The sequence below is a fragment of the Engraulis encrasicolus genome, chromosome 6 (assembly GCF_034702125.1).
Source record: "Engraulis encrasicolus isolate BLACKSEA-1 chromosome 6, IST_EnEncr_1.0, whole genome shotgun sequence".
Lineage (NCBI taxonomy): Eukaryota > Metazoa > Chordata > Actinopteri > Clupeiformes > Engraulidae > Engraulis > Engraulis encrasicolus.
Window position 1 is genome coordinate 37,573,975 of NC_085862.1, and position 13,734 is coordinate 37,587,708.

The window sequence follows — 13,734 nt, forward strand, 5'->3', positions numbered from 1 at the left end:
GACAGAGGTGACAACAGACGTGTGACGTACCTGCGTAGATGACGATGCCGACAGCTTCCTCTGTGTTACGAACGGTGCACCCCCTGAGTAGCAGGTTCTCTTTGTAAAGCCCATCTCTACGGTTATTGCGGTGGATTCTGTTAAGGAAAAGAAAACTCATTAACACTTTTTTTCGTTTCTGAGGTGCCAATCCCTTCACAATTCATGAAGGCAATGACATTTTAGTGAAGGGTCATGCGAATAGGATGTATTGTAAGACATTTACACAGCATTTTGTTTAACCCAGGGTTTCCCCCAGTACTTTATTGCTACGGCGGCCACCTTGACAATTAACACATACCACCATATCTACGTTCCATGAAAAGATAAAGACGATAGAATGTAGAATGTTATTTCCAAAGTTACTTCAAAAAATATACACTTTCAGGGGTTTTCATTTTATGAAATTTCCCAACATAGCCTTTAATATAGTGACATGTGTCTGATAACGGCTGAATCCCAACCACCTAGACTGGAATGGACATTCTGCGGGAAATCTTTAAACGCTCCTAATACACTCTCATTCACACTAAATTTACTACTTTTTGGCAAAACGGGTAGGGGCTTGGAAGGACTGATAATGCAATGGGCGCTTTTCAAAAAGGCCAACCTCTGGACAAGCTCAAGGGACAACAACAAAGGCTGTCAATGGAGTCAAGTTGAATGAAGAATTAAAAGCTAAGATCTTATGGTGTGAGAAAAAAAATACTTCTGACAACACCCCTTAACCCTAATCCGTTGACTACATTGTGGATTACTGCTATGATGCTTTGTCTTGAATGTTTAATCTGGGTAAGGCTCAGGATTACAAATGTCCTTGGTCTTATTTATGGCTATAATTCACAAATCAGTTTAGACATTGAAAGACTGGCTTAATGCAGTTAAAGGCTTGTCTACGTAGGAAATGTACAATCAAGCACCTCAGAATTTGATTCTGGTTTTGACAGTTTTTTTGTTGAATGATGAACATTTCACAACAGGAATTCCTTATTAGTTGGCCATGCCCAAAATATGCGTAACTGTGAAAGCTGGTGGTAATATTTCACAACATTGATAGTGATTCAGGGTTACGACCTGGTTCATGCAGTACATATATATATACATACGGTACACTTCTCTTTTCCAAATAAATGCAAGTGAACGGGTACGTTGGTGGACCCACCCTCTAACCACATTTCACACTTTTTGTTATAATCCTTTAATCTGTCACTTCCTTTTTCTGCCACCCCCAAGAGCAACTGACATGAGGTGAGCAGCATCCTCTCACCACTCGCAGGTAGTGTGTGTCTGCGCATGCTTGTGCATGCATACGCACACTGATGGATATCTATTCAGCTGAAATGACTACAAATGGACAATAATGATGTGAAGAAGCCAAACCCAGCTAAGGCAACTTCACTCCTCTGTGCCGTAAGCGCAGGGCCCCAGCCCACCCACTTAGACACACAGAGAGAGAGAGAGAGAGAGAGAGAGACAGAGACAGAGACAGAGACAGAGACAGAGAGAGAGAGAGAGAGAGAGAGAGAGAGAGAGAGAGAGAGACAGAGAGAGAGAGACAGAGACAGAGAGAGAGAGACAGAGACAGAGAGAGACAGAGACAGAGAGAGACAGAGAGAGAGAGAGAGACAGAGAGAGAGAGAGAGAGAGAGAGAGACAGAGAGACAGAGAGAGAGAGAGAGCGAGAGAAAGAGCACTCCTTCTTTCTATCAATAAGGAGAACAGGAGCTGTGACCCGCTCCTTCAGCACCGGATCCACAGCCAATCTGTATTTAGACAAGGCCAGTCCACTCCGGACACACAAGATGGAAAAAGACGGACGGTGTTTATTAAGCAGTCCAGACATTAAACTCCAGGGCACCCCCCATTTAGATAATGCCTCACTGACCTAACCAAAATGCCAGATACTCAAAATGAAACAGGCGCAGTTAAGATACGTCAAAGTTAAACAATCTGAGGCATTTGCTCATATCTTGGTCTATTTAAATGCACACTTAATGTTTTTACTGCACTTTATCTATTGATATCGTGTATTTACGCACAGAGTCAAGTTGTTCCCATCTGGAAAAACAAACAGTAAATTCATCAAAAACCGTCATCAAGGAAAATCGCAGCACACTGCAGATTTCATGGGAAACAGAGCACTTGAAAAAGTGATTGAAAATGATAACGGGTCACCTTTTTTCTGCTATTGCTCTGGTATCACACTTGGCAGGGTAATTAGACATCCTAATAGGGTTGAAAAGTCGTCTTGGATAAACGCTAGTGCAAGCCCAAACGGAAAAAAGTGCAGCTGCAGAAGAACTTTATTAATCTCTGGTTTGCGGGTCACAAATATCCATTCATCCAGTACCTTGGGCTTCGCTCCGTAATGAGGTTTTAACCGCTTCTGGCTCAGCCGAGAACAGGCAATCGGACCATATTAGCGCGGATGATTTATGACAGGGGGTTGAAAAACATTATTTACACGCTGCGAAAAGTACATTTCCAGGGGAGCTCTTGCATTCGAGTGCACAGGGAGGTTGAACATTGAATCTTTTCCTGGCAAAGTGACCTCGAGGAGTGGGGGGATGGGAAAAGGGCAAAGACACAGTGTGGTTCAGGGGTGTATAGTAGCGCTTGCACTTACATGTAACCTCGAAAGCGGTTCAGGTCGTTGTTGGGCTTCTCGCATTCAATGACACTGTTGTACTTGGATGGATCGAACTCGCAATCCTGCAAGAGAGTACATGAGTCTGTCAGTTTATGAGTCTTGATGTACACATTCCATCCCCATTCACACACAAACCTTATCATGCTATAAAAAGGTACAATATTACGATTTGTTCTCCTCTTCAAAACTGTCAGGTCCAAGATGTGACAATGCCCATAGCTACTGCTAGATTAATAATCATCATATCACATTGAGCTAAAATTCAGAATTGTGATTAGGCAACGCAGTTCAAAAAATGGTGAATAGTTATAGAGGTTGGTTAACTTGGACCACCATTTGTGTGCAGACAAATGTCAAAGTCAACAGAAATACTTGAAATACACATGGTGGTAGCAATATTACATAAAAATGACAAACTCACAACATTTCAATTAAAACACGGTGGCTGAATTATTTACGCTCTGTAATCAAATGGGTATAGAATGCCAACTTGTGTTGCATCATTTTTCTTTTTGAATTACAACATTTTTACGTGCATTTAAGTCAACAACAATTATTGCATGGAATGTAGGCTGACAGCTCTGGGGATTGGGAAGAGAGGGCAACAGGAGACCTGGGACTCCAGAGTGGAAGTCACAGTTTGGTGACTAGTCTGGAATTTGACCTCTCACTAACCATACAAGAAGACACCAGCTGATTATACTATTACACAGGCAAACACCCCCCCCTAGCCCCACGCCCACACCCCACCCACACCCACAAGTCCTGAACAACTGTAGCCCTCACTGAAGCCATCCATCAAGCACAATCCCTCTGAAAATTCAAATTGGGCACAAAGTAAAAAACAGTACTCTAGGTATTTTTTACCCAACATTCATGGGGTGGACTTAATAGCCATAACCTTCTCCTCAACACGCTGCTACTTGCTTACACACAATTGTCAACTGTCTCCGAAAAGCATCAAAGACATACAGTGTGCCCCTGAGAACAGCCATGTGTAAAGATGAGTGAAGTACATTAAAAGTAATTTTGCACACTGGCACACACACATACTCATAATTTAAAGAGCTCATTCTTTTATGTACCCGTTTTAATAAATTCTAAGGAATTTCATGTATATTTTCTTTTTGCTTAGACTGCTAACAAATCTTCAGAGTTTAAAGAAATCAAATCCAATTCTTTGAAAAGTCTTCTCTGAAAAGATTTTTTTGCATCACATGCAAATCCTCCAAAAAAAACAAAACAAACAAACCAGCCAATGTGGTGACATATAAAGTATAAAAACACTACAGGACAAAACAAGAGGAAATTGTGAGACAGGGGGCTCTCCTCTCACCAGGTCGATGAAGCTGCGGATGACCTGCCGCTGCTTGAGGTTGGTCTCCCCGTCCAGCGTGGCCGTCTCGATGTGGCACAGGCGGTCGGGGTCGCTGGAGCTGAACAGCAGCACGTCGGCTGGCACGATCTCGTTGCAGCGCAGCCGGATGAAGTCTCCCACGCGAACCTCCTTCCAGTACTTCTCCAGGTAGCGGCGCTCAGCCCTGCGAGGAGAGGAGAGGAGAGGAAAGAAAAGAAAGGAAAGAACATGTAGTCAATATATTTACAAGTTGGAGTTTCTCTTGACTTACTAAGCGCCAATGCTTGTGCAAACACCAGCTCTGTTAATGAGACTGAGAACACTATGGCGAATAAAAGGGTGGTTCGTTCCTTGGGAAATCAAACACTGGGATGTTGTCGATTTTAACCGATTTTAGTCATACGCGAGCCTTAAAAGTGATTCTGCACCGTTCTTGCATCAATAATAAAGGAGAATTCTGATATCCTGGTCATTCTAAGGGGGGAATGGTTTGCTGTAATTGTTTACATTTAAAAAAAAATCTCAACATGCTTTGCAGATCATTCTGATCCTACATCTTATGTATTGTATATGAGATGTCTGCTGATATTGCATACATTTTGAATGATATTTGGAGTATAATATATTAAAAAACAAATACAAAAAAAATGCCCCCATTAAAATGACTAGGATCTCGTAAAGGGCCGCTGAACTGCAAAATGCTGTGTCATAGACTAAAGTCAAGGGAAACGAAAACAACACAACCCCATGTTGAACAGATTTCTCCTTTACGTCTAATAAAGACTAATGTCTAACCTAATTATAGAATAAGTTCCATATTGTCCAACTACAACTTTCTGATTTGTTCTGATTTGCTTCCTTCTTTTCTGGCCCCAGACAAAATGTTAATGTTATGCAGTTTCACATGAAATATGACATGCTTTGTAAAGCAATCTGAGAAATTACATTGGCAATACAATACATGTATATTTTTGGGGACCTAGTGAAGGTGGGGTCTGTTGTAAAAGGTGGCCACCTTCAATATAGGCCAAAAATCCAGGGGGAAAATCCTGGTTTATCTTCATAGTACAGCCCGTGGAGGACATTATAACATTTGCAGTGGCCCTTCGACTAAAAAAGGGTTCCTCACCCCTGCTGTAGGCCATGTGATCCCCCTGAGGGGCCCAAGGGGCATGTGAGCAGGACAGGAGGCCAACTGGTCAGGAGGCAATCTAAACATCAAACCATGTTAGCATGGCCACTTTAAACTAATGCAACTATAAACCGAATTCTACCCCAAGATCCTACACTAACTTGAAACTGTACAAGACATTCAGGAGCTCAGGAGGAGGAGGAGGAGGTTTTTTCTGAGAGGCAATTTGGTATGCTAGACTAGAGTCATTCTTTGCAGGCTGCTCTATTTCTTGACTACTCCGGTTTCAAAGCCTGTGTGAAAAAGCAGCTCAGTAAATGATAAGATTATTGAGTACACAATAACAAATAACAATCTTCTATATTTCAAATAGGCTTACTCATCAGGGCTTTTTCTAGGATTTTTTGGCATGAGGGAGCATCATGGCAGGTACCGGGGGTGAAGGGGGTGTCCCCCCCCCGTGAATGAGAAATTTACCAGGGGCGCTCAAATATATACAGTATATGTAAAAATAAAAGTATGAGGGTGCACCAACGGAGGTATGAGGGTGGAGCGCCCCTATTTCCCCGTTCAGAAAAAGCCCTGCTCATTACAACTACATTGATATTGCTTTGTAAACAACCTGTTGATGTCAGTGGAGCTATTTACAAGACATAGGATGTGTCTAAGAGGCATGGTGGTCATTAAATAAACCCACAGTAGAAAGCCAATATGTTTAGACCAGCAGATCAGAAATGGACCTATTCAGACGTAATTATGTCATTGAAAGCACATCATGTGTGATTAAGTTGTTGCACCGTCTTTGAGAGCAACCAGTATGAGCATTTGTCATCCGTTTGAATTGGCTCTGAAGATGTAAACAAAATTATTTCAGATTGCCTTGCTCAGATGAATCGTTAAACAAACACACCTGTCTACAAAACTACACACATTTAACTGTAGATCAATGACAGCATGAAATAACCCCATTGGAATGCAGCATTAGACAGGCACGTGTATTAAAACAAGCTTTACACAATCCAACTATTTGATTGGCTGGTTGTGCCATTACAGGCCTTGGGGCTTACAGCTGGTAGCTTGGCCTAAAGGTGATGAGCAATGTGATGCTCGCTCCAAGTGGAGGGATAAAGAGGAGGAAAAGAAGATGGCCAAAAGAGAAGGAGGAGAGAGGAGGAAAACATTAAGGGCAGAGTTTGGCAGACGCCTACCCAGAGGCTGGGCAACTGGGTGTGGAACAAGCCTGCCCTGTGTTCGCCTTCCCGCCCTTTCCCAAAACCATGAGCACTCCCGCGGTTGCCACAGGGGAAACTATGACTTCCAACCAAACACAAACATGGCCCGTCTTAAGAGGCCAGACACGACACAACACACAGGGATCATTCTTAGCAAGTGCTGCTTTGAAGCAGCACCACAGGCTGCAGAGTATAGCTGGTGTAACAGTGAACCAAAAATAAAAAACACACTCTCAGGAGAGAAGAGGAGAGGAGAGAAGAGACGCAAAAGGGGAAACATCTTGGCAGGGTGCAATGTTGCAAAAGCATCATCCCCACCAGGGATTCTGATCCACCAAACCACTCCCATTGATCACTCATTCAAGATCAGACATACCAAACAAACAAAATAGGGCAGTCATGGGTAAGCGGTTAGGGCGTCAGACTTGTAGCCCCAAAGGTTGCCGGTTTGACTCCTGACCTGCCAGCTTGGTGGGGGGAATAATTAACCTGTGCTCTCCCCCGTCATCCTCCATCGTCCTCCATGACTGAGGTACCCTGAGCATGGTATCGTCCCGCCCCGCCCGCCGCACTGCTCCCTTGGGGCGCCAGTGGGGGCTGCCCCTTGCGCGGGCGAGGCATAAAATGCAATTTCGTTGTGTGCAGTGAACACTTGTGTGCTGTGGAGTGCTGTGTCACCAATGACAATGGGAGTTGGAGTTTCCCAGGTGGGTTTTCTTCTCTCTTTAAAATAATAAACCAGCAAACAAATTGCTCCAATTCTAGCAGAAGTAAGAGTGTAACCAACAAATGTATCCCCACTGTGTGTTGACCTCACATGATCGTGGTTCCACATCAGTGTCACCTATGTAGGTTTGTGGAATCGAACATTAAAAGATGAGATGGAGCGTAATTCAGACACAACCTAATTGTTTAGTTAAGCAATGCCCTTTTACTTTGGTGTTTCACACAACATTGAGAGAAAACACCCCAAAGTATTTGAGTTTTAGAAGCAGGTGAAAATGTCACAACATTGGAATTATCGCCAAGATGTAAAATTGTTACATTATGACTTAGGACAGACACTGTATATTTCACTTTAAGTTCAGTTAAGTTCAGCTATTAGCACGTCTCACAATGTATCGTAAATAGCAAAAAGCAAAACCAATGCAATAGCCTATTTAAGTGGACAGGGAAACGTAAAGTTTCAGTGTATGACAGAAGTGAGTACAGCCCCCACATTTCTGCATATTTGTAATATTTTCATGGAACACAGTGCTTATAATATTTCAATTTGACACAATGACAAGTAGCCAGTATACAGCTTCTATAACTGTTTCGATTTGTCATTCAAACAAAATATTTCAAAATACAGCCATTAATGTCTCAACAAAAGTGAGGACGTTAAAATTCCCGATATTAAAATTCCATAGAGAGGATCATGATCTGCTTCAGTAGTACATTTGACATGAATGTCTCTTTTGATGAAATTCAACTTCCCAGCATTCATGTTTGACTGTAAGCTTGGGACATTTTTCTTTGTACTACTCACTTGGTTACCACCACCAAACGGTCCCTTCCTTACAGTCAAGCATGGTAGTGGGACTGACATGGTTTGGGGCTGCAAGAATGCGTCAAAATTGGGAAGCTGAATTTGAGAGTATCTACTAGACTAATGCTTGAGCTGGCCTAGCCACAGGGCAGACTCTTGACATGATGTTTAGTTTAGTTTGTGTGTGTGTGTGTGTGTGTACTCGGTATTTACTCTTTATTAAAAAAAATAAAAAAATAAAAAAAACTAACCCCTCTTTGCAACTGCACTTGTTGTTCTGTATATTTCCTGTGCACTTTGTATTTGCTTGTGATGTTGGCTTGATTATGTCCTCTTTTGAAAGTCGCTTTGGTTATAAAGCGTCTGCCAAATGCAATGTAATGTAATGCAATGTAATGAAACATTCATGTCAACATATACTGTGACTACGGAAGCAGATGATGATCCCCCTACGGAATTTTAACATTGCAGTGTACTCACTTTTGTTGTGACATTAATGACTTTATTTTGAAATATTTTGAGTGAACAATACATTTAAATGGATATACAAGTTTAATCTTGTCCCATGAAAAGATATACAATGCTTACAAATCTGCAGAAACAGGAGGGGTGTACTCACTTCTGTGATGTACTGCAGTTAGGCTTAAATCACAGTACAAGATTTGGTGCAAATCCATCGACCCATTGAAAAGTTGTGTGTCATCACAAAATATCCAAAATATCAACAATGGTGGGTGCGGTGGTTGGTGCCAACCAATAATATCCTCACCATAACATTCTCTCTATCCCTCTATGAGCAGTAGCTCAAACTTTCTAAAGCACTAGATGCCTTTGTTTTGTTCTCCTGTAAGTTCTTCTTTCCCATGTGACATTCTTAATGGTAGTACAGTCTTCACGAGCACTGCTCTAACCCATCATTTAAGCATGTCCAAAGCTGCACTCTCCCCAGAGGTAAACATGGCCCACACTACATTAGGCTCCATTATGCCCTTATTCTCCACATGCAATCTCACACTGGTGAACTTCAGGTCACGCTGAGTCAGGTGGAGACATTTTTTTCTTCCCCAAGTCTAGGTTCAGATTGAAAGATTGGGCGATTTTCAAATTTCACGTCACAAATTTCAGAGCGCAGTTACATGCACGCATCATTGAGCGAGTAGTATTCCAGTTTCAATCTGAATGTTGTCAGTATTCTATTTAAAACAAGTTCCAGAATTTTCTGGTTACATGTAGAACAGCGTTTGGCAACCAGAATATTCTCGGAACACTGCCACATTTGGCATAAATAACATTCCATGACTCATAGACATGAAAAAAGACCAGACTCTGGTAAATGATGCCCGGATGATGCAAATCCCTAAAAAAATCGTACACTTCCAACAGGAGTCAGTATACCTCTGGAATTACTATAATAATTCGAGAACAATTATTTGCATCCCCTTACTTCAGCAGAGACTGTCCACAATTTAAATCTTAAAAACCTTGATTCTCACTCTTTATAAACCAAAATAAGCTTCCTGCATAGGCCTGCTTAGATGATCCACTTTAAGTGATTTAACCTTAAGCACGCCGTTATGATACAGGTAAGGGTCACATGACAGGGCCAGAACTGTGATCAGTGATCACTTCACTCACTACCTGTGGCTGATTGGGGCACTTGTCCTTCCAACACACACGGCTAGGGCCTAGCAGGGGCAGCAGGCCAGAGAACACACAGTTTGGGCCCTGATGTCGGCACTGGTGTGTCATAGCATGGCATGTATGGATTTAGTTCCTTGTAGTTTGGTTTTCACCACCCAACCCCCCTGAACATGAATGCTGAGAGGACGCTTGCGCTGGACAGGCTACGGAGCGACAACAAGGCAATATTGAGATGCAGGTAAGTGACCGAAAGCACGTGCACGCGCACGCACACGCACACGCGTCTTTACATGGGGCCAGTGAGGATGGTTAATATGCATTTATTCCTTTTGTTTAGGCTTTTAACTTTGGCCCAGTGATGCTCTATACCTGCAGATCGATGTGGTGTAGTGTTTTGTAGACTGGGTCAGGGTCACGACATAATATTATTTCTCTTGCTCAGATGACAGGACCAAAATACACACATGAAAAGACATTTTCACCAGTAGTTGGTAATCACAAGATGACAACACACTGGCAGCCCCCGACACTGGCACTGACAACAACAACAACATCAAAAAACAGCAAAACATTTCACACTTATTCTAAATTACTAAATTCACTAAATCACTAAAACACTAAATTCTAAATTACTTCCATTACATTACAATGCACTTAACTGACACTTTTATCCAAAGCAACTTTGGAGTTATTTACAGGTGCGTTGCTCAAGGGCACTTCAGCCATGGATGGAGGTGTAGGGAGAGGTAAGGGTGGGATTTGAACCTACAACCCTCTGACCCCCTAACCATTACGGCTATAACTTCCACCGCCTTCCTTTCACACAATTTAATAACCATGCACAAACTATCTGACTGCACAATGAAAGATGGCAAGGGCAACAACTATATTTAACCCATCTGACCCAGGTAGGGCCAGCACCACATCAAGACTGAGCCAGTAAAACTTTGGTTGTGTAATTCATCGGAAGGGTTTAGATGACATGTTTCACACCTTCTGGCTCAGAGAAATGGAATGAGCTTCACACACACGCACAGCAGCAGCTCGCGGCTGCAGCCCACTCCTGTCACAGCCGGCTAAAATCATACTGTAATTATTAAGCTAGTTAGCAATAAGTCTCTCTCTCTCACGCACACACACACACACACACACACACGCACACGCACACGCACACGCACACGCACACGCACACGCACACGCACACACACGCGCACACACACACACACACGCACACGCACACGCACACGCACACGCACACGCACACGCACACGCACACGCACACGCACACACACACACACACACACACACACACACACACACACACACACACACACACACACACACACACACACACACACACGTCAAAGTTATCCAATTGACAATTCAGTACATATGAATGGACAAATAAACCCTGAACCCATGTGCTGACCTGGAGCAGCTCAGTTTAAAAAGGTGTTGTGTTTTTTTAAAACGTCTTACTGCAGGCAGCAGTACTGGCTAGGCTCAGGGCCTTTAATAATTTCTCGCTGGCTGGAGCCAGGTTGAACGTGAGCCATGCAGAGGAGTCACCCAAGACACACACAGTGCGGACAGGAATTCCCAGCATTCTGGCTCTTGGGGGGGAGCCGAGCGATAGCCCTCCGCTCTAAACCCTTGCCAAGAAAAATAGCCGTGGATATCAAACACCCCCGAGGAACAATTTGCATCCGTAAACAGTTCCTGATAAAAAGTGAAGATATTGTTTCTTTGAGTTGTTTGAGAAAGTCTTCCAAGTTTTTAAAAGGTTTAGGAGTACAATGGAGCACTATTAACACCTGCTGTTTGGCAGCTTCTCTTGGGGACAGGGCAGGAAAGGTGTGGACACATGGCTGTGCACGGCAGATACACATTTCTTAGACACTCTGATTTTTTGTGCGCATCTGGGCCTCTTGATCTGTGCTCTGCAGAATAGCCTTTTTTACCTCCTCAACGGAGGTTGTGTTTTCGGTCACGCTAGTTTGTCTGTCCGTCAGCAAGATCAATCAAAATGTTTTGCATGGATTTTGATGAAATTTTGTGGAGTTGTTGGAAAGGGTAAAAGGAACAAGGAACAATTTTGGTGGATGTTAAATGTCATTACTTTTCTTAAAGTTATATTAGGCGTAGGATTCCACAGCGTGTAGAGGTTATGGCATCAGTGACCCCCATGCCCTTGGCAGAGGTTTGCACTCTCTGAGTGCTTCTAGTTAAAATATATTTTTGGGCTTTTACACCTGTATTATTCAGACAGGCCAGTGAGAAAGACAGGAAAGAACGGGAGAGATAGGCAGGGAAGGATTGGGAAACAACCTCAGGTCAGAATCAAGCCTGTGACCCCGGCACACTAGCCCAATAAGCCATGTCGGCCCCTTGAACACACATTTATTTTGAAGGAGCAAATCTTAACATCTAGACAGATAGCCATGTAAATATGCAAATCATTGCTGACCTACTACAGTGTACTACACTTCAGTTCATCTAAAGCAGTGACAGTCAGAAAAGAAATCTTCAAAGTCAGCACTATGGCAATCAAAAATGACTAGCCTCCTAATCAATGAAGAGGACAAGTGCAGCTCGAGTACACTGATAACCAAGTTATGCCAAGGGAACTTGATATCCTAGACAGAAAAAATACATACAATAAATACATACAAGTCTGAAAGAATTATATTCTGATCTGATGAGCTGCTTGCCATTTTGGTTGAGTTTACGAGACTTGGGAATTAAACAAGACGGGACACGAAAAAAATTGTCAGTCGATTGACTCCTTATGATTCCTGACTGCTGACAATCTCTTCTCTGATGACAATGGCCACATTCACAAACACCGACTGAAGTCTGTCAATATATCATTGTGATCAGCGAGATCCTTCATACACGTGCAACCCAGACTCTGAACTGGACACAAACAATGCCAGGAAAGTCACTCAGCCCCCTAACACTTGAGTGTAGTTCCTCAGAAAACCACAGAAGTTGTGGCGAGATACTCCCTCTTCCATCTTTTGTTCACCTCTTGGTTCAAATTTAAAACCATCCGCCTTTCAATAATGCATCTGCATGACACTGAAGCATAAACACACTTCAATTGAACAGACACTGCTGATTGAACAGTATCTTTGTATACTCCAGCTACATTTTGCATTGAGGTGATGCCTTACTTTTTCAGTTCAAGGTAGAAATCCTGTTCATATGGAAGTTGCGATTCAATACAACACAGATACCCTACCAAATATGACTGTCTGAATAATGTGACAAAGTACCCCTGAAGAACTAAATACAGGCTTTGTTGAAAGTCTGTTTTGTTGACTGAGAAGTTTGACCAATTGCAATTACAGATTCCATCAGTAGTGGGATACTTATAAATGGCAGTGCATCAAATTGCACAACAGCAGCGGTGTGGAAGAAAAGTTCACTGCAAGGTTAACCAAAACACTGCTTGTGGTTTTCAAAATAGGTTAGAAGCTCTGATTGGCTTCAAAACAGTACTATGAAGTACTGTGCTCACTTCAGGTCCTGACGACAAAATGACTGATTGCTCGTGGAAGAGGAGTCTTGGTTTTTTTATCAGGGTAGCATCCTGTTTGTCAGAGAATGTTACTTACTGCACATGCCGGTCTTGTGCTTCCTGAACTAATGCATGGTATACTCCAATAGTCACTTGGCTTCGTTTTATGAAAGAAAAAAAACCCCTCCAAACAAGACAAGGTTCAAAGTATAGTTGTGGCTAGCAAAATCAGGTCAGTCAGTGGTGGGGTTAAGCTTAACTCATGAATAGCCCACCCCATCATTGAATGTTGTCTTCACATTACAGTAAGTCAGTGCTGTCATAAGAGGGTCATACTATACAAGCAAGCAAAACATATATAATGATGTGTACTACAAGTGATATTCATTGGGGTGCTGTTGAGTTTCATGGCCCATTATATCCGAAAGCTGAGCATGTGCCTGAAAGGTTTCCATGTCTCCTACACAATCAAAAAAGTCCATAACAGAGGATAAGGTGCCACCTACAGTGAGTCCAATATGTATTTGATCCCTTGCTGATTTTGTTGGTTTGCCTACTAACAAAGACATGATCAGTCAATAAATGTTATGATAATATGTATTCTAATATGGAGAGACAGAATATCAAAA

General features: G+C 42.5%; 1 protein-coding gene across 1 annotated transcript in view; it reads right to left on the reverse strand.

Annotated features, from left to right (window-relative positions):
• The window catches only part of atp10a (ATPase phospholipid transporting 10A), a 65,369-nt gene that overhangs the window by 47,446 nt on the left and 4,189 nt on the right, over positions 1-13,734 (reverse strand). The window contains exons 2-4 of the mRNA XM_063201513.1: positions 4,026-4,230; positions 2,666-2,751; positions 31-137 (exon numbers count right to left, since the gene is read on the reverse strand). Coding sequence (XP_063057583.1) covers positions 31-137; positions 2,666-2,751; positions 4,026-4,230 — 398 coding nt within the window. The remainder of the gene's footprint in view (positions 1-30; positions 138-2,665; positions 2,752-4,025; positions 4,231-13,734) is intronic.